Here is a 19658-nt window from a genome sequence, read left to right as displayed (position 1 = left end):
GTTATTTCAAGCTACAGTGAAATAGAATAATCTCTGTGCAGCTTTCCAGGTTTGGAATTCTTAACTCTGTAGTAGATGCAGTGTGCACATGTGTTTTTTGGTTGGGAAGCATGGTTTTCACTGGTCAGTTACCCAGTTCCTAAGAATGTGCCCTGCCCTGGAGAATTAATGGCTGGTTCCTTCCTCAGCTTTTAACCTTCCTTTGGAAAGAAACTTGAGGTTAAGGCTGCTGTCTTGTCTCAGAAGGGAACCATAAGGCATATACTTATGGCAGATGGGAGGGTTTGCACTGATTTAATAATAGCACCCTATTCAGTTCCCAAATCTGGGGGTAGTTGGAGTTTTTTTGGATAAATTGAGAAAATAGCCTTATGAGATCAGCTGTATATTTTTATTGTATGCCTGCTAGTTGATCCTGCGTGATCATGATACAGGTTTATCTTGCATCCTGAATAACCGCATCGTTTTGGTTGGAATTAATTAAAACATGAAAATGTTTTCATACTTACAAAGAGAGCAGCTTTAAAAATTCCTTTCTGTAGAAACAATTGCCAGGCGTAAAATATTGATTGATTTGATTACACTTTATTCCAACAGCTGAAAAACATGATTCAGGCAATGCCAACTGAGGTGAAGAAACACACTTTAATTTAGATTTTAGTAGTATAAGAGAGGACTTTCTTTTAAATTACAATGAAATAAAATGTAATTGCACACTTCACGTTCTGCAGCGTGGTTATATTTGAAATGTCTGCAAAGTTTCTGGAAGACCAAAGTAATCGTACAAATGGGTGTAATTTAATTTGCAGCCTATGGAGGTATAAATAATTCGTACACTACGCAGTGATTGTATAAATGATCTCTGCGCAAATGACGGTTCAGAAAACACCTTTAAGCTATTTGGTATGTTGGCAGGAACGGGTTTCTAGCAGACAGAAATTGGATGTAAGGCCACACTTAATCGCTTTCAGACATGCTGTATAACATCCAGCTCTGTAGCAGGGCTTTTTAAGAGGTGCTAATCACTGCGTATTTGATTTCATTAGTCTGCTTCACTTGACTTCTTCCTTCTGAACCAGCATGTTAAAAGCCTTAAAACCAAAGCAAATCCTATTTATGCAACACATTTTTCCATGTTTTTGTAATTGGATAGCTATAAAAATCTGTCCCTGCTAAAAGACATAATTTGTTCACAAGTTGTTCCTGTTGGTCTTTCGTTGCATTTTCCAAGTGGCAGTAGATAAAAATGTGTTACATTAGCACAGTTATGTATTTACAAAATGGGAAGCGGGGCGTTCTGAGAACAGATGTTTGGATATCACCAGGATGGAGAGATGTGTTTCTACGGCGCTTTTGCAAACATCAGAAGTGGAACTGACTGTTCTGACACTGATTCAATCCATTAGGAGAGCATCTGAAATTACCTCCTGTGTTTACATGACCTTATTTCAGTTCTTCGTGCTGTAAATTAGGTCAGGAATCCTAACTGCGGTGGGTTAAGTTTCTACATCATAATATATCAACCCAAAGGGTACTCTCCAGGGTAGGCTTTTTCACCAGCAGGGGAGAAAAGGCAGTAATTCTCAATTATGTGGCACCAGTGGAGAGGCAAAATGTACGTTTCTGGGAAAATGGTTAGCAATATATGTTTTCACGGTAATAAAGACCGAGTTGGCATAGTTAGCGGTTTTGTGCCAACGTGTACAGTGATTTGAAATACAGCTCTGCGTTAAGGAGAACAGAAAAGCTGCGCATGGTGTTCTGGTGGAAAAGATGACATTTCCTAATGTGTTAAATCATGCATATCACGTCTCTGGAGGCAGGGGATTAAACAAATACTTATGAAGGATGTCTTATCTTTCGCCTCTGAACTAATAATACGAACTCTGCCTTATCTGTTTATGAATGATATAAACCGTGCACCCCAGCAGCCTTATATAAATTATAATAAAACAGATAAGTTGATAAGGGCATAAAGTGCAAGCTAGGGTTGGGGTCATGCTGAAAGTTTGAAACTGAATCACGGTTTTAAGCATGCAAAAATCTGGGTAGTTTTAAGGCTCCACTGTCTGGACACAGCCTGTTGCAGCAATGGGAGCTGTCTCAAATTGCAGAGTGCAGGACAGTCATCTGAGCATCACAGACAAAACTGCATTTCTGTCCCAAAAGGATGAGGAGCATAGGCTGGACTGCCTATGACACAGGGAGGAAAGGAGAATTGAGAAAGGCTTTGGGCTGAGTAAGCCCAGAGAGCCAGCATGGGTTTTTACTAATTATGAGTTAGTACACACTACATATGAACTGAGGCCTTTTCTTCCCAGTGTGACATCAATGCAATTAATTGCAGCATGTGCAATGTGTAATTCCTTTTTACAGCAACAACCCAGCTCACCGATACTACCTCGCTACTGACCCCGTGACAGGAGATTTGTACGTTTCCGACACAAACACACGCAGGATCTACCGGCCCAGGTCACTCGCGGGTGCCAAAGACCTGACGAAGAACGCTGAGGTGGTCGGAGGGACGGGGGAGCAGTGCCTGCCCTTTGATGAAGCACGGTGTGGTGATGGGGGCAAAGCGGTCGAGGCAACTCTCATGAGCCCTAAAGGTAAACAGGAAGGGCATGGTTATGCTTAATGCAACAGCTGGTTAGAAAACGTGACTTCCAATTTCTTCCAATGGGAAAGACCACTGAGGAAGAGAGGTGCCAGAGAGCCAGGTTGATTTTTATAGTAAATATTTGCCTTTCATGATTACTGAACGTTCTGAAATGCTCATTTAGATGATGTGTTTGGCAAACAGTGGTAAAGTTTTAAAATCAGTGTTGCATGTGGTGCGACGCAGCAGGTTTTCCAGGTTACCTTACATGCTCTCCAATGAACAGCAAGCACAGTCAGCACTGTAGATTTCATACTGAACATTGCTTTGTTACGCAGAGTGAGTTTATGAGTTGGTTTACTACCCGTTGCCTAAGAAGATCTTTTCTGCCCTAAATTTCCATGTTGTACACCCCACTTCGGCCCTTAGTTACTGATATTTTAACAGCTGGTACAATAAACTGATTTTTATTCCCTTCACTCAAGGAATAGCAATCGACAAGAATGGGTTAATCTACTTTGTTGATGGGACCATGATCAGAAAAGTGGATCAAAATGGAATAATATCTACGTTGCTTGGCTCTAATGACCTGACCTCAGCACGACCTCTGACCTGTGATACCAGCATGCACATCAGCCAGGTATGTGGGAACTCATTTGGAGAGCTGACCTGGGGCTGCAGGTGCAAATGCAGCTTTCTTCCACCTTAAAATAAATTCGGGCGGAGTGTATAGCAACTATTTGAGAGCAGAATTTGTGGAGAAGCAAACCTGTTCCAAGGGAATGAGTCGCAGCATGCTCTCTTGGCTGTGAATGCTGCTGTGTTCAATTTTTCTGCCCATAAAGATCAGTTTAGTTTAGAACAGCAAAACCATCTGCAGGAAGCATTAAGACTAGTAGTAAATACTGGAGGAATGGCAGATATGTTACAACTCTATTGGCACGTTGATATTTTCTGAATTACTAGCATCCTTAGCCCACTAGAGTGAATGAGACTATATATACAATAGAGTATTTATTTATGTTTTGTCTAAACAAGTTTATGTGTGTAAGAAGGGATGATACTAGTGCTGTGTTTAAAAGTGGAGTACAGTACCGTGTTTCAGTCTGTTTGCTATGCAAGAATGAAAAATGAGTGCTGCCTATGAAGACTGGACTTCAATATCTATCTCTACTTTTATTTATGCACTGCTGATACAGAAAAAATGTAACGTTTATTGGAGGGGAAATTTGACCGGTGTTACAGTTCCATTAGTGCTGTTCTTTCAATAAAATAGGTATCCTGACATCCTTCCCCTTGCTCCCTTGAAAATCTTTCATTTGCTGCATGTATTTTCATATACAAATTCTTGTCTGCATTGCTTACAATAAATGAAAAATATCTTTGCCACATTATCTTAAGCTGAAGGTGAATTTCTTTCATTTCACCCACACCTGGTTAACTGTAATGAACCAATTCTCTCTGTTAAGGTTCGTCTGGAATGGCCCACAGATTTAGCCATCAACCCAATGGATAACTCCATTTACGTTTTGGACAACAACGTCGTTTTGCAGATCACTGAAAACCGCCAGGTGCGCATTGCTGCAGGGAGGCCCATGCACTGCCAGGTTCCCGGAGTGGAGTACACAGTGGGCAAGCACGCGGTGCAGACCACACTGGAGTCAGCAACTGCCATTGCTGTGTCTTACAGTGGGGTACTGTACATCACAGAAACGGACGAGAAAAAGATCAACAGGATAAGGCAGGTTACAACCGATGGAGAGATCTCATTAGTCGCTGGAATACCTTCGGAATGTGACTGCAAAAACGATGTCAACTGTGACTGTTACCAGAGTGGAGATGGCTATGCTAAAGATGCCAAACTTAATGCCCCCTCCTCCTTAGCTGTGTCTCCAGATGGCACGCTGTACATTGCTGATCTGGGAAACATTAGGATACGGGCTGTGTCAAAGAACAGACCCTTGCTGAATTCAATGAACTTTTATGAAGTTGCTTCTCCAACCGATCAAGAGCTTTATATCTTTGATGTCAATGGTACTCACCAGTACACCGTAAGTTTAGTCACCGGAGACTATCTGTACAATTTTAGCTACAGTAATGACAATGATATTACTTCAGTCACGGACAGCAATGGGAACACTCTGCGTATCAGACGGGATCCCAACCGGATGCCGGTGAGAGTGGTCTCCCCCGATAACCAAGTCATCTGGCTGACGATAGGCACGAATGGGTGTTTGAAAAGCATGACTGCACAAGGACAGGAGCTTGTTTTATTTACCTACCATGGCAACAGTGGACTTCTGGCAACTAAAAGTGATGAGACGGGATGGACCACTTTCTTTGAGTAAGTACATAAAATAAAGCCCCACGCTTTGTAGTTCTGTTGGGCTTTATGGCGCCACTGCAATACTGCTGGGGGCTGGTGAGGTAACTGTAATGATAATGCTTGGTAACAGAACGCACAGGGAGACGCTTTTAGTTTCCCAGCCTGTCTACATCTGTCTTATTCTAAGGATTGGGTCTGCATAATTTTAAATTCATTATCTCCAATTTCAGTTTTATACATTAGAATAATTGTGAGACAACATCTCACTCTTGTCAACAAAGCTGTAATTCAGACAACCATGATTCTGTAGATTTGCATCAAGAACTCAATTTCCATCCCTTTAGCTCATTAGATTGACGCTGTTCTGCAGCAAATACTGACAAGAAATCTGCTTCACTGCTGAATATTTTTTCTTCAATTTTCTTAAAGCAACAGCACACCTTGTGGTCTTTTACCCAGAAAAAAGACTGGGTGTAGGCTTTTATTTTTGATGTTGTGAAAGGTAGTGTTTCATTGAGTGGCAAATATCTGAGAAATGTGAGCTCTGGAGGGAAGTGTCATTCCTGTAGGAAAAAAGGAGGATGCAAAGTGTGGTATGCGCATGCAAACCTAACAGTGAGAGATACTAGACTTGAAATTTTACCAGCCTTGGAAAAATCTCATGCATTAAACGTTTTGCCCCATGGGACAGTCATTAAGACACCAACGCCTGTTTGCAGCAGCCAGATTAGCAAAAAGTTTTACAGAATCCTCAGATGTGTGGAAAGAGGAAGGTAGTGACAATGTATAAAGTGGTAGAACCCAACAGTTCAGATACCAACTTTATAGGCAGCTTCATCCTCAAATGAATCATCTACCAACTGATACACCCAACAACACAAAAAATACAGCTTAAAATACAATCTAGTTCAGAAAAGACAGATGTAAAATTAACAGTCTTTTTTCAGTCATCTGTCAATTGGAAAATACACATATACTTAAATCACTTGAGAGACAGATGCTAAGGTTGGATCAAAATGTGCCTATGAAGATGCAGAGTTAGTATGATAAGTAAAAGTGTTCAAGGGCCCCACATTGAAGTACTAGGGATTACAAAGGGCATCATGAAAATCCTTTTCTTTTTTTTTTCCCCCTTCTTTTCTTCTGTCTTTTAGATGAAATGCAGTAGCAACTGCTGCCAAGGTCAGGGCCTAAAAAAAGCTTTCATTTCAACACGCATGATAAAGAAAATAAAGTGCTGGTGTCAGGCAGCGGCAGCAAAGCCAAACATCTGTGTTCTGAGATAACTTCACATTTCTGTCAGTGTGCATTTGGCTGAAGTAGTGCGCGGGAAGGCTCTGAGCACCTGTATCTACTCTCCAACCTTTACATGTGCCCATCAGAGACATGAGAGCAGCAGGTGCTGTTTCACCGCATATTGTGTCCTGAAGTGGAGACACGGCTAGAAATGCTGATCCCTACCAGAGACAGCAGGTGGAATGGCATCGCTGCCAGCTTTAAGGTATTCTTACAGTAATCTGTAAATTGGCAGGGCTTGGGGAGTGGGCATGTTACCAAAGCATTAGCTCATGCCTGTAATATTTAATGGTGCATTTGTGCATCGCTGTGCATCTTTTTAGGTCCTGGCAGGAGGACACAGAAGCACAGCGAGGATACATGGAACAGTGAGAAGCTGTTCAGTGGGGAGGGCACATGTTCTGTCCTGCAAGTTAGCTGCACCCTATGCGCTCAGAGACCAAAGCACAGCTTCACATGGACTGTGAATGCTCCTCCATTTCCATAGAGTACATCCAGTGTTTAACTGTAACACACAGAAACCACCTGTTTCCAGTATGCAAGTTGGGAAAGGCAGGTGGTTTGGGGATAGTGAAGTCCCTTACTGAAATTAAGGCATCTGTTGGGTACAGCAGGCACTTCAGATCGTGCTGGTGTGCATACTGGATAATTGAGGAGGCAGAGTTCTAATCAGGACAGTAATGTCTCACCATGATGCATGTGGTTTTTGTGTGCCTACTATAGTGCACTGCTGATGGCCCTTGAATGTACCTTAATAGCATCAGCAAGATTGCAAAAAGGGTAGATTTTACGTTCACTAGTAAATGTTCTATAGGTCTGTATTTTTCATCACAGGAAGAACTTAGGGTACTGAGTGTCACAAAATACATAGTTATTTACTGAGTCTCTTAATATCCATCTTTCACATCTGATCTGCTTCCATTCAAGCTTCCTAGTTGGTGTTAGGTGCGTCCAGCTGGCTTATGCAGAGCCCAAAGGGCAGACCATTCCCCTCAGTGTCAGTATCATTTCTAAGCTGCTGCTTACATACTTCCTAAACACCTCAGATCAGAGTCTCATTGGAAGACCCGACCCAAGCCAAAATAATTACAGTATGAGCTAAACAGTTCCACTCACCCCAAATCTGCAGTTGTATAAGGCTTTTGCATAAGTAAAGATATTAATTTCTTCCCCATGTCTGTGGCAAATTGCTGTTCTGTTTAATTGCAGCAAGGAAGGTTCAGATTAGACACTTGGAGAAACTTGTTGGTGAAGACTGTGGAGCCCTGGGGCAAACAGAAGTGACCCTTACCCCGTGCAGGCTGTCCTTAAGAGTAGATTAGACGTCTTTGAGGACTAAATTTGGAAGAACAGATCCTGCCTTGGGGTAGGGGCTGCACCATCTGACCTCTCAAGGTCCCTTGCAGTCATGTTTTTTGTTATGCTCCGTACAAGTTAATACCAAAAATAAAAAATTGTGCTGATTATGTAAAGCTACAGGGAATAAGCGAGGAAAAAAAAGCACCATGTTATTTTCTTGCCAGAGCAGCAGTCTTGAAAACATCTATCGGGCATTGCAGCTGCTTTCTTGTTTTTTGGGTTGGTTTGGGTTTTTTTTTTTGGTTTTTTTTACATAAAATCCCCATACACTAAATTTGTGTCTATGTACTTCCCTTTTGAAGAAAAAGCAGATATAAACAAGACCATTCTGACATCTCTTATTCTAGGATCAGCAAACGTTGTTTTGACTTTGCTTTTCAGTGCTGATGATTTGTAATAGTAAATCTGACTTCGGCAGCCCTTCCAGAGCCTTCTGCAACCACTGCCAAAATAGAAACTAGGCTCACTGCATCAGGGCTTGCATTGAGGTGACACAGTGCACTTGTATGCGTGCATATCAGTCCCAGCTTTTGCATATTCATGTTGGTAGGCAGCGTGGGCTAAAAACGTATGCAGCTGAACACTTCTCTGCTGAATAAAATGAACTCCTGGTAAAACTGTAAGGTTTCCCTAGGATGCCTGGTTAGGAATAAGAAATTAGGAGAAGAAATCTTTCTGATTTTCTTACTCTATTTTAGTAACAGGAAAATATTTCAGTTTCATTGCTGGATACATTTTCTTTTCATATAGGAATTCATGTATTTTATATACTTTATTCACTCTATACTATTACTTAGCTTCTCAGAATATTTTGAGAAGACAACAAAGTTTATATTCCATGGTGAATTTAGACTTCCTCCCATCTCGGAGGCAAAAGTTCTCAACTGTCAGAACTTCCAGTGGTATAGAGATGGCATTTTCCAGCTCTCACTGTGGCTTGGCTGTTTCACCATTTGCTGGTTCTGCACCTGTTTGAATGGCAGAAGTGGAATAAAAATATTGCGTTTCTTGTGATAAAAAAAATCAGTCTTCAGAGCCAACTCAGTAATAGTTTTGCCAACTCCTCTCTCGTGCAACTGTGTTGTACAACTGCAGCATGGATTCAGCCGAGTTCTCACTGATGTGGGAGTAGATTTTAAAACAACTCTTTAATTATTTTTTTTTCTATAGCAACTTCTTAGTGAAAATACAAAATCTTGGAAGAAAAACACTCCATCCCCAAAATTGGCAATCACTTCCCTGGCACATATTAAAACATCTTTTCATGTTTTTTTTTGTTAGGGCTATTTTCCCCAAGCTGACTAAGTCACACTAACATCACTTCCAAAAGAATTTATTCTTTTTTCACTTGATCTGGACATTGAATAATCTAGGTTTTACTTTATGTAGTCTCCACTTTGCCTAAGGGAAGGACTGACACAGTGGCAATCTTTGTATTTCTATTTTATGTGCTCTTTTAAATGAAAATTGCAAGCACTTGTAATCAGAAGTGAATTGCCAAAGGGCCCTGAGGTGCCCCTAGCAGGAGGCAAACCCACATCCTTCACTCCTGGTCTCCTCAAATGCCCCATCATGCCAGCTCTGGCCAGCCAGGCTTTCAGTTGAGCTGAAAATGCTTTAAAACCCCACTGCTAACAGAGTGGTTGGTGATGCTTAATAGGGCATATTATTCCAGAACAGGTATGTTAGACAGAATTCTGCACTGCCAAGGCTGTGGTGTTTGTCCCCCAATGTGCCTGGCCCTCAGGTGTCTCCCCACTAAGGGTGTTTTGGGACGGATCAAGGTTTCTGGAGCCATGGGGCATCTGTAGGTTGTGTTGTGCAGAGGTGAGCCAATCGATCTCAGAGCCAGTCAGAGACAACAGATGCTGCAGTTTCAGGCATTTGCGTTTTTTCTGGCTTGTGCTTGGTGCCTCCATCTCCCTGGAAGGTGCAGACTGTATGGGATCACCTTCAGCGTTCTCTCATCCCTGTAGTTAATCTGAGATAACTTTTCTCCCTACACGGTGCATTATTTCCAGTAGCTGCTGATCATTATCTCCTTCCTGCATTGTCCCCTGTTCGCATCACTCTCCTTTTGGGAGCAGCGTCAGCAGGCAGTAAATATATGATCCACACTAAGGCGCCTCCTCCTCTTCCCTGCAATTTCACTCCCTTTCATCCATGTCTCTTTCTGCCTCCCCAGCCCTTCCCTTCCTACTAGGTTTCCATATGTCCCTACTTTGTTTCTTGCTCCTTCCCGTGTCTCTTGTCATTCTTAAAGGCGTGTTTGGCTTCCCTGCCTCCTCCTTTCCCAGAGGTGCTTTTCTTCTCAATCCCCTCCTGTAACTCTTGACAGTCCATCCAATCCTTCCCCGGGCACTTCATGCCCTGAGCTCATTTGTCTTCTCATTCCTCTCCTCCCTCTCTCGCTCAATTCTTGTCTCCAAGGGAATGCAACAGAAATCAAAGAGAGTGACATTAGCAGGCAGAGCTCTTACAAGTTTACTTTGCTCCCACAGTTAAATTAATGAGCTTTCCAGCCATTCTGGAAAGGTGATGAAATTGTGCAGAATGTGAAATTATCCTTACGATAATTTAACAGAGTACAGAGAATTGCAGGTGAAATCTATTTCCAGTGTGTGCCGCAGAGCATCACGCTTTACATATAATGCTTTTATTAACAATGCATTCAGTGCTGTGGTTTCCTTAAAACTTTGTGATTCAGAGTAAGACACTGCCTCTGGCGTGGACTTGTTTAGTTTCCCCACGTACCAGACACATCATCTGTAACTGTCTGTATCAGGCAACAGGGAGCTGATGATATTTTGCAGTTTTCTTCTTGCTTCATCTTAATGGATTTCTTGTGGAGTCTGATTTGGAAATACTGAGATTTGGCCTGTAAAAAATGTAAGGAACTTCTACTGGGAGATTTAATTTAGAGAAAAGCAAATATTTAATCTTGATCAGATAGAAATTATCTTCCAGTAAGTGTCAAATCAGTTGCTGCTTTACTGTATATTAGGATGTTTGCAGTTCACTTTGCAATTTTAGCATTTATGTGTGGTTTCCTTTCAATTTGTGGGCATTCATTTGTTTCTATTTGTGTTCATTTCTCTATCACATTTGTGTTTCAGTACTTTTGAGTATCTAAAAAATGCCTAATGTCTTTTTCTCTTGAAATTTGTGGGCATTCATTCAGATTTGGTTTTGTTTTCTTAGAAATACCAGAACTTTGTACAAAAATCGCAGTCTTTTCCTTTTTTAATCAGCTCTGAACAGTATTCTCTGAATGTCTTTGGTTTCATAGTGCTCTTTAGACATTGTTCTCCATTTTACCATCAGCAGCCTTCTGTTCCTTTTGCTTTTACTGTTGCAGCTTCTTGCTTCATCTATCCACCACAGTGTAGTGGCTATGAAGTAATTAACCATATTCTTAAAGTAGAGGAGTTTGTTCGCCTGATTTTCAAATTCCTGCATTGACTTTTGTAGCAGTCTCGTGAGCTTGTAATCATGTCTTACAGGTAAGTGTGGTGCCTCTAATCATTCAATATTATGTTTACTCGAGCAACTTAATGCTTATTCTCTTCATTCTTAATCCTCTCAAGTTTATTTTGGGGGGATATTTTTTATACCCAGTCCTTGCACATATGTTTCTTTATCCACACTGTCCCTCTGAATCCAGCGTGCATTATGCATATTTCCCTCTTAATGCATGTGTCAGGGACTGTCTGCTTCTCTGTTAATCAAGAGCTGGTATTTCTCCTCTCATCATGGCACAAATTGAAACTCCTGCAGGCCAAACCTTCTCTCCCCCTCCTACACAGACCTAGGGAAGCAATGCTGGCCTAAAAGCCAATAGCATTTCCCTCTATTCAAACCAGTTACATATTCCCTCTGTCCAAGAGAGTTTATCGAGAAAAATAACTAGCTGATGTGTTCAGTTTGTGCATGGTCACAGCAAGTTGAAGAATATTACATGTTGTAAACCTTCCCTTAGTTAGATCGATCACATGAGCACATAAGTATCATTCATGCAGCATGCAGTTTCTGAGGAGATCTTAGTGACAGCTGTGCTTGCTGTTTGTACTCACCATGCCATTTCTTTAGATAAACAGTTAAGCAGCTTTTCTAATTTCTAAATTAAACATCCTTTTGATGAGAATAGAGGTTGTGGTCTCACAATTTCCTAATCTGGAACATAACTCAGTTCCGTACTAAATTCCGTAATTCTAATGCAGTTATGCAGTACAGTAGGGCTGTGCTGTCAGTGTTGTGCGCTATTTTGCTGTTTCAGACTCATCCTACTAAATAATGAAGTAGACTTTGAAAATCATCTATACCCTCATATATCAATGTAAAATTTTTCAGTAAGCTTGTCCTCTAATTGTTCAGATATAGGTAGTGGACCTGTTTTACCCTTTTGTTGATTCTTGAATGTTTGCTAGGCCTTGTCTAGGCTAAGTAACACAAGCAAAACTGAGAAAACCACTGAATAGGTAATACTATACCATCAAAATAGCAACCCTGAGGAGATCTATCAACATTATTATATCGTACATGTATGAGGAAGAACAGAGAGCTTTGATTTCTGCCAAGAAAATCAGCATATGATGTCTCTGTGGTTTTGGAAAGCACTTAGAAGAATAGTTCAGCAAAAAAAAAAAATACAGTACTGTTCTTAATGACATAAATGTCCTGCATTGCCAATCCAATCAACTCTGATTATGGTTCTGAAAGTATCCATTCTGCTTCTGGCCTTATCAGGAACATAATACCATTTGTTCAGTTGTCCTCATGCTAATACTCTTGTCCCATGTTCACTTTCTATGTCAAATAAAAGGCAGTGAGGCTACAGCCAAGCTCCCCGTCGCTCCGTTATGCTCACTCCACTGTAAGCCAGTGCACTGAGTGGTGGTGAAGGGCAGTTCCAGACCTCATGTCAACAGCTGTTTTCAGTCACACTGTATTCAAGTACAGCCCTCTTGTTCAAGCCTCATCTTACATTATTTCTTTCCCCAGGCACTGCTTCTTTCCTGCAAAGCACCATTCCCCTGAAACACCCATCTCTGAGGGAGGTCATTTTGGATTAGTTTGTACAGGTGGTCAGTCTTACTGTGGTTGGCTGTTATGCACCTTGTTGTTTTGGTCTTTGTCCATTTTTTCCAATTCCTCTGTGCTTTGTGTCTATCTGCCTTTCACATTTCTCCTTCGTGGGTCTCCCTCAGGAAAACAGAGAGCAATTTTTTAGGCTTTTTTAGCCTGTTTTCCAAAGGAGGTTGTATTTCCAAAATCATAAGGCTTGTACCTCTCAGTTACCAGTGCTGAATTTATTAATATGAATTTATCATGTATTAACTTGAACTTAGTATTCTAATGAGGTTGCTGCAATTTTCATGGAAATTTATAATTTGGATAGAAGGGAATGTCCTCACTGAGGCCGCACTGATGAGCTTCTCTGAGAGTTCTTAAAAGTGCTACCCAATTTCCTCCGAGGATGATACACTTTGTCACTTCTGAAGCCTGCACTGGGTGGGTCTGACTCTTACACCCAAGGAACTAGAGTGCTGTTCAAAACTAAGCACAGAACCTGCAAAAAAAAAATAATAATAATAATAATAATATTTTTTATTACCTAGGCATATTGCTGTCCTAAAAAAAATACGTAGCTATATGATATTGATTTCCTTTTGCTAAATATTCAAACGTGATGTAATTTATTAAGTTCATTACATCCAAGCTGGTTATTGCAACTCTGTAAAACCACTGATAAATTTTACGGTAAAAGAGGAGGAAAAAAGCAGCAGTGTAACTTATTTGTAAACAAAATGTCTGACTGAGGAGACCTGCCTCTTTTTGCATGGAAGGCCTCAGCTCTGGTACTGTAAGCAGACCTCAGAGCAAGGGCCAATCTGTCATACAAAGTGCATACACACCAACTTTTCTTCTGTTTGACAGGCTATATTCCAGTATTTATATCAGCAGGGCGCACTGTTTATCTGTGCGGTGATAGATTGCGTAGGGAAGAGGGGAGGAAGCAGCCTCAGGGAGCCCTGAAATCAAAGCTACCATGCACATGCAGAGGGAGCTGCTGGAGGGTGGGTGCTCACCCCGCACACTCAGCAAAAATGTGAGCCCAGACCCTGTGGGCTTGGGGGGGTGAGTTCCCATTAGAGCCTAGTGGAAAGGCGAGGGATGAGGGTTGAGGCCTTGTAGATAAAAGCCTGGCTGTGGATCTGTGGCTGCCTGCCTGCTGTAATGTACTCTCATCCTCATGCAAACAATCCCGATACTATTGACCTTGAATCAGCTGCACTCCGTTCAAACATGTCAGGAGTGTTCAAGCGGCTGAGGAGCAACCACAACCTTGGGAAGCTGCTGTGTCCCCAGGTAATGCCTCTACGTTCAGCCACACCACCTGTGCCCAGCTGCTCCCAGTGCACCCCTTCCCCTTGAGCATACACCAGCCGTTCTGCCTGATTCTCAGAGTGCCTGCAGCCCTCAGGCAACCTATTTATCCAGCGTGTGTGTAAGGGTTGTGTCAGAAACGAGATGGGAGTCCTTACAGGAATATAAATGGCAGATGTTTATCACAGCAAACAGTGTAGTGTTAGAAGACTGCAACACCAGGTAGTCTCATGCAAGTTCCACGTAAAAAGGCTTGGCATTCTCCTGGCAAAAAGTAAAGTCATGATAAACTCACGTATTGCTTCACTCACTGCAAAACACTGTTCCCCCAAAACACCCATCTGGAAGTCATTTTGGATTAGGCTGTCTGAGTGCTTGGTCCCAGGGAAGTGAATGGGAACTCATGCTTGTTCTCACTGTTGTGTGATGAAGTGGAAAATGAGCATCTTGACGTGGAGGGGAGCAAGCAGTGGGGGGAAGGTGTTGCTTCTTTGCTTGGAGCTCCTTTCCAACAGACACATTTTCTGCAGTGATTGTGGTTTTAGAGTGTGCCTGTTGTTTTGCAGATGACTTACAGCTGTCAAGAATAGCCTATTTAGGTGAATTCTTTGCATGTCTAGTATACTGAATGCTTGTTTACAGAAAAGACTGAAAATTTTAAAGTTATGACAAAATAGGCACACACAAAAAAGCCTCAAATGCTGCAGTAATTATGGGAGAAGGTGAAGTGAAAAATTGCCAATCACTTTCAAGCTCAGGAAGTTTCTTTATTAAACATGGGCTGAAATATTCATCATGACCAGCTTGCTAAGATAAAAAAACCATCACCTGAATTATGTAACAAACAGTTGGATCAGACCATCCCAGATTAAACTGGGATGAAAACCCCTTCTCAGCTGAAGGCTGCAATGAGATAAAGGGACAGGAAAAGGTGACCGTATGCTCAAATTTAGGTTTGAATTTTCTGACACTTGTTTGATACAGACAGGACAGAGAAATTTAGCTGATGCTTAACAGACTTTTAGTACCTTTCCAGCCTCTGTATGTTATGAGTTTGTATTTTCCGTCTGAATTCTGTTTTAAAGCCAAGTTGTAACAGACAAATTCCTATCCAGAGTTGGATTTCAGGCTGCATTTTACTTTAGGTCCTTCAGAGCACCACTCCAAGACCTATTTTCTGTGATTTTTATTTAGCTCTATTTTGTTTGAGAAAAGCTCCTGAGGAGTGAGATGGAGCTGGAGATGGGATATGGAGAAGGCTGAGAGGGGAGGGAGGCAAGATAAAGGAGGATGTTTTTCACATACTTACAGGTCTGCAGGATTGGTAAGAATACTGATTTTTTTGATTTTTTTTTCTGGTGCTTAACAACTTTCCAAGTAAGAGCAAAGGAAAAATGCCAACAGTATTAGACCATAGTTTTTTAAAAAATCAAGCTGCTTGTCATAACTGCCAAGCCTACTAACATACATCAATTCATTATTTGTGGCACATTTGTTCCGTTCTTGTTAGGGAGAAAGAAAATAAAAAACAAAAGGAATGTTACAAAGACCTGCAACTATGCAGTTGTTTATGGCTCCCTTGCAAAAAAACCCTACCTATTACTTACTTAATAGCAAGTTATAGTTTATTATTTTGGGTTACCTGATATATTTATACTGTGAGTTAACAAGTAAGATGTTAAACCTTTTAAGGTCAAATACACACTGTGCTAAGAAAGGAATATGTGCATATGGTACTTCAATTAAGACTGTTTTTATGAAGGTGGATTATAAATGAGTAGTTGTGGATCCACTGAAATATGTCTATCAATAAGACTATAGATTAAAAAAAGAGAGGCAGAATTGTTTGTTTATCCATGCATGTGTAGATTATTATCAGTTTGTTCATTCTTAGCTGGATTATTCTCTCTTCAGATAAATGAAAAGCAAAAATGCATATCAAAATTGAGAAAGCAACTCAGAAATGGAGTGATGAGGAAAAATTATAATGTTGTAGTGTTGAAGTGTTAAGGGTCTTTTCCTCTCTTCTGACAACCCACGTAATGGTTAAAGATGGTTGAACCGAGCTCCCAGTAAGTTGCGCAGCTTTTAAACAGTGAAGGACAGGAGACTTCTAGACCGGTGATGAAACGATAGAGAAAGGAGTGATATGCAAACTGTGGTTTTGTTTCCTCTCGATCAGTTAGGATGACCATTTTGTCACTGGTTTAGCAAGGCAGTGATAACCAATCCAGGTAACTTAAGGTGGCTTCTCTTTACTGCTGTTTTCAAACTGTGAACTAACTTTTTGGAGGGACTACATTTGACGTGTATTATGGGAGTCTACATACAACTGAAAGAAGGTATCTGCAAAATAACAAACATTATTTAACAGCCCTTATTCTAAATGTGAACTTAATGGCCTCAACAAACTCAATGAGACATTTCATTGCCAGGTTAGGGTAGATTTTCAGTGTGGATCAACACATTGATTATACACCTAAACAAACCCCACAGCACACTGCTCTGTGGAAAGTAAACTTTTAACTCACCCACCAGTAAGCAGCATGTTGTTATTAAAGGCTTCCTATAAATACCTTGAAACAAGTAGGGTAATGTTCTGTGAATTTTCTAACTGCTGTTAGTAATTCAGGATGCACAGAGGAAATGCCTGATGTATGCTGAGTGAGTGTGTAACAGTACTTTTCATTCTACTGTCAAAATTATACATGTCTGCATTATGAAACGCATTCATGCCTCATTTCTCTAATACTGTATCCCAACTAACAGTGTAATCCATAACCAGTCTTTAAAGAAATACATGATATACATTTGCACTGTATGTCTTGTTATCTGAAATGTGCAGAAAGCAGCATGCCTTGCTCTTAAACCTGACATGTTTACAACAACAGAAAAAATATATATGTGAAATTTATTTTGTTACAGGAATATGCTGCAGAGGTCTCTGGAAAAAAAACAGCATCAGTCATAACTTAGCAATTGGCTTTAGCAGCAACCTTTACTATACACTTCATTTCTATAGTTCCCTATTGTATGTTGAAGTAACTTCCAATATAGAGCATTAATAATGCTCTGCAAGTTGGGGTCGAGCTAAATGTGCTCCAAACTAAGAGGCACCTCACATGAAAAACAAGACAGAAATAAAGAAAGTAGGGCATTTCCATCTGTGACAAGGATTACCAGGAAGTTATCACTGCAAAATGAAAGGTGTCCTACATAGACTAGAACAGAAAAAATGGTCTGGGAAAGAATGTAATTAAAACTAAAGAAGATGAACAATGGAAGAAGGACTTCCAGCAGGTAAAGAGCAGGAGGTCAAGAATCTGGGAAGCTGATAATTGTTATCTCTGCAAATTTGTCACTGCAGAGAGGGAAAACTAGTGAGCAGTGGCAGTTCATCCTAAGAAAGGAAGCAAATTTGATCTAAGGGGAGATTCAGCTAGAGATGATGGCCCTGTCCTTACTTCTGTCTTCTGCAGTTACTGGCCAGACATGAAGATCATTGAGTTAATGAGTAACATAGGGTTTGTAGGATTAAAACACATGAGGTAACACCCACCATGCAGTTTCTGGTTTAGGTTCCTGAAAAGCTGATGTGCTACCTTCACTTGAGGAATATAAGAGACTGGCTGAATGGCTTTGCCATGGAGCCTCTCACAGGAGACAGATCAGAGGGCTCAGCAGAGACGTGTGCCTGGGCTGTGTTTGGATGAAAAGATCAAAGAGGCTGTGAAATGCCAAGTATAGGTGCTTGCCCTCTAGACTTAATGTCTCACTCCTTTTAGGGCAATTTCAATATTAGAACACTAGACAGATAAAAGAAATCTCTTGGTCTAAAACTGACAAACTTGGATGAATAAATTCACCTTGGCAGCAGAATGCAGGGATATTTGGATGTAATAAGAAAAATGGCATAGGAATGCCCAAAGGTATGAGTGATGTTGCTATGCTGAGCATTGATAAGGCTTTCATTGTGAGCAAAAAGATATCAAGTATGAAAGTAAGTTTAGTATTCAGTGTGCTGTGAACAGGATGAAGGACACACATTACAATCCATCATAAAATGGAATAGATAGTAAGTAGTAAAAAGACCTATTGCCTTTTTTCTGTTCCTGGCTATAAAAGTATGAGAAATTCTGTTCTTAACTTCACATCTCATTCACATTTTTTTTCCTGCACTAAGATGCCTGGACCAAGCAATCAAAACTGTTAGGATTCTTTCCACTCTCAGGTCGTGTTTTTAAGAACATGAATGAGTAGCATGACTTTTTGTTGATCTTTCAACTCTCCCGATCTGCCATAATATTAGCTGCTTACCTATGATAATATACATATAATAATATCTTAAAAATATACCTATAATAATATTAGCTGCTTACCTATATAAAAATATGGAACCAAAGGTCATTAATGGGTTTGCAGTCAAATTTATGCCCAAGGAATGTTGGTATGTTTGTTTCAGTTTCTTGCATAAATGCAGTATGTCAGCTTGCCAAGTCTTGTATGTGAAAGAGAGCCAAAATTAAGGATAGAAACACCCTGAAAAAAAAAAAAAGAAAAAAGAAAAAAAAAAAGAAAGAAAGAAAAAAACTTTTATCTTGAAATATACTTAACTTCAAGAAACAAGTTTTCCCACTTGATTTCCCTGGCTTGCAGAAGTGTTTCTGATTTTCAAACATTCTTTTCTTTTTCCTGTTGCTAAGTGAAAGTCTCTCATAAACAAAGGAAATCAACTGTGTTAAAAGGATGAAAATGACTGTGTGCAAAAAGCTGTCATCTATAGAGTAAGCAAACTGGAAAAAAAGCATTTCTTAACCTAATCCTTTCAGTTACAGCAATCCGTGCAGTGCTCGTGATGTTCAGAGAAAGTAAGTGTGTTGTGAGTTAAAGCTGTTTGGAATTAATTCTCTCCATTTAAAAATGAGTTTCTGTAGCCTCAGTGATATGCTTGGAATTTTGGGTGGGGTTGTTTGTTTGTTTTTGTTTTTTGTTTGTTTTGTTGTTGTTGTTATTTTGAGGGTTTTCTCTTTGAAAAGGGAGCAATTTTGATCATAATTGTAAGTATGAAGTTCCTAGCGAACTGTGTGGATCTGCAGGGTTGTGTTATAGGGACTTTGGGAGACCGAAGCTTCTTTTAGCTTCCTCCTACATAGCTGTGGTGTGGATGGGCAGCTACTGCCAACAAACAAGTCTTAGCTGGGCCAAATCACCCTTTAGATGTTTCTCTCTGTTGCAAATAGAGAGAGACTACTTGTGAACTGGGAAGACTGCAATGGGTTTGAGCATGCTCTTGGTCTTGTGTTTGAAAAACCTGATGGAAGTAAGCCATTGTACACTGAGTGCTTACTTGAATCTCAGAAAGTGCTGTATTTCTGATGGGATCACTTCCTTTGTCTTGTTTTTCGCATACACAATGCTGTGCATATCGTGGTATTAATAGCTGGAGGATGCCTAACAAGCACAGCACAGGAAAAGATATGCTTTAGAAATCCTAAGTCTATTTCAGTAACAGACACTGTATCTACCTATTCATACATAAATGACTATATCGCTATTAGTTTAAAGAAATGTCAGTGAAGAAAGAAAATGCATCTCCTGCATGGCTTGTTCCGCAGTGCTCAAGCTATGATCCACAGGAAGCTAACAAGTTACATAAGATATGATTTCCAGCTACAAACAGCTTAAGTAAGT

General features: G+C 40.5%; 1 protein-coding gene across 34 annotated transcripts in view; it reads left to right on the top strand.

Annotated features, from left to right (window-relative positions):
- The window catches only part of TENM3 (teneurin transmembrane protein 3), a 770347-nt gene that overhangs the window by 731653 nt on the left and 19036 nt on the right, over nt 1–19658 (top strand). For all 34 annotated transcript variants that reach the window (XM_085545060.1, XM_085545048.1, XM_085545077.1 and 31 more), the window contains 3 exons: nt 2377–2609; nt 3085–3239; nt 4069–4943. In XM_085545060.1, the coding sequence (XP_085401186.1) occupies nt 2377–2609; nt 3085–3239; nt 4069–4943 (1263 nt within the window). The remainder of the gene's footprint in view (nt 1–2376; nt 2610–3084; nt 3240–4068; nt 4944–19658) is intronic.

This window comes from Coturnix japonica, chromosome 4 (assembly GCF_054131305.1).
Source record: "Coturnix japonica strain WE chromosome 4, WE-NBRP24, whole genome shotgun sequence".
Classification (NCBI taxonomy): domain Eukaryota; kingdom Metazoa; phylum Chordata; class Aves; order Galliformes; family Phasianidae; genus Coturnix; species Coturnix japonica.
Note: the sequence above shows the minus strand (reverse complement) of the source record. Positions and strands in the feature narration are given on the sequence as shown.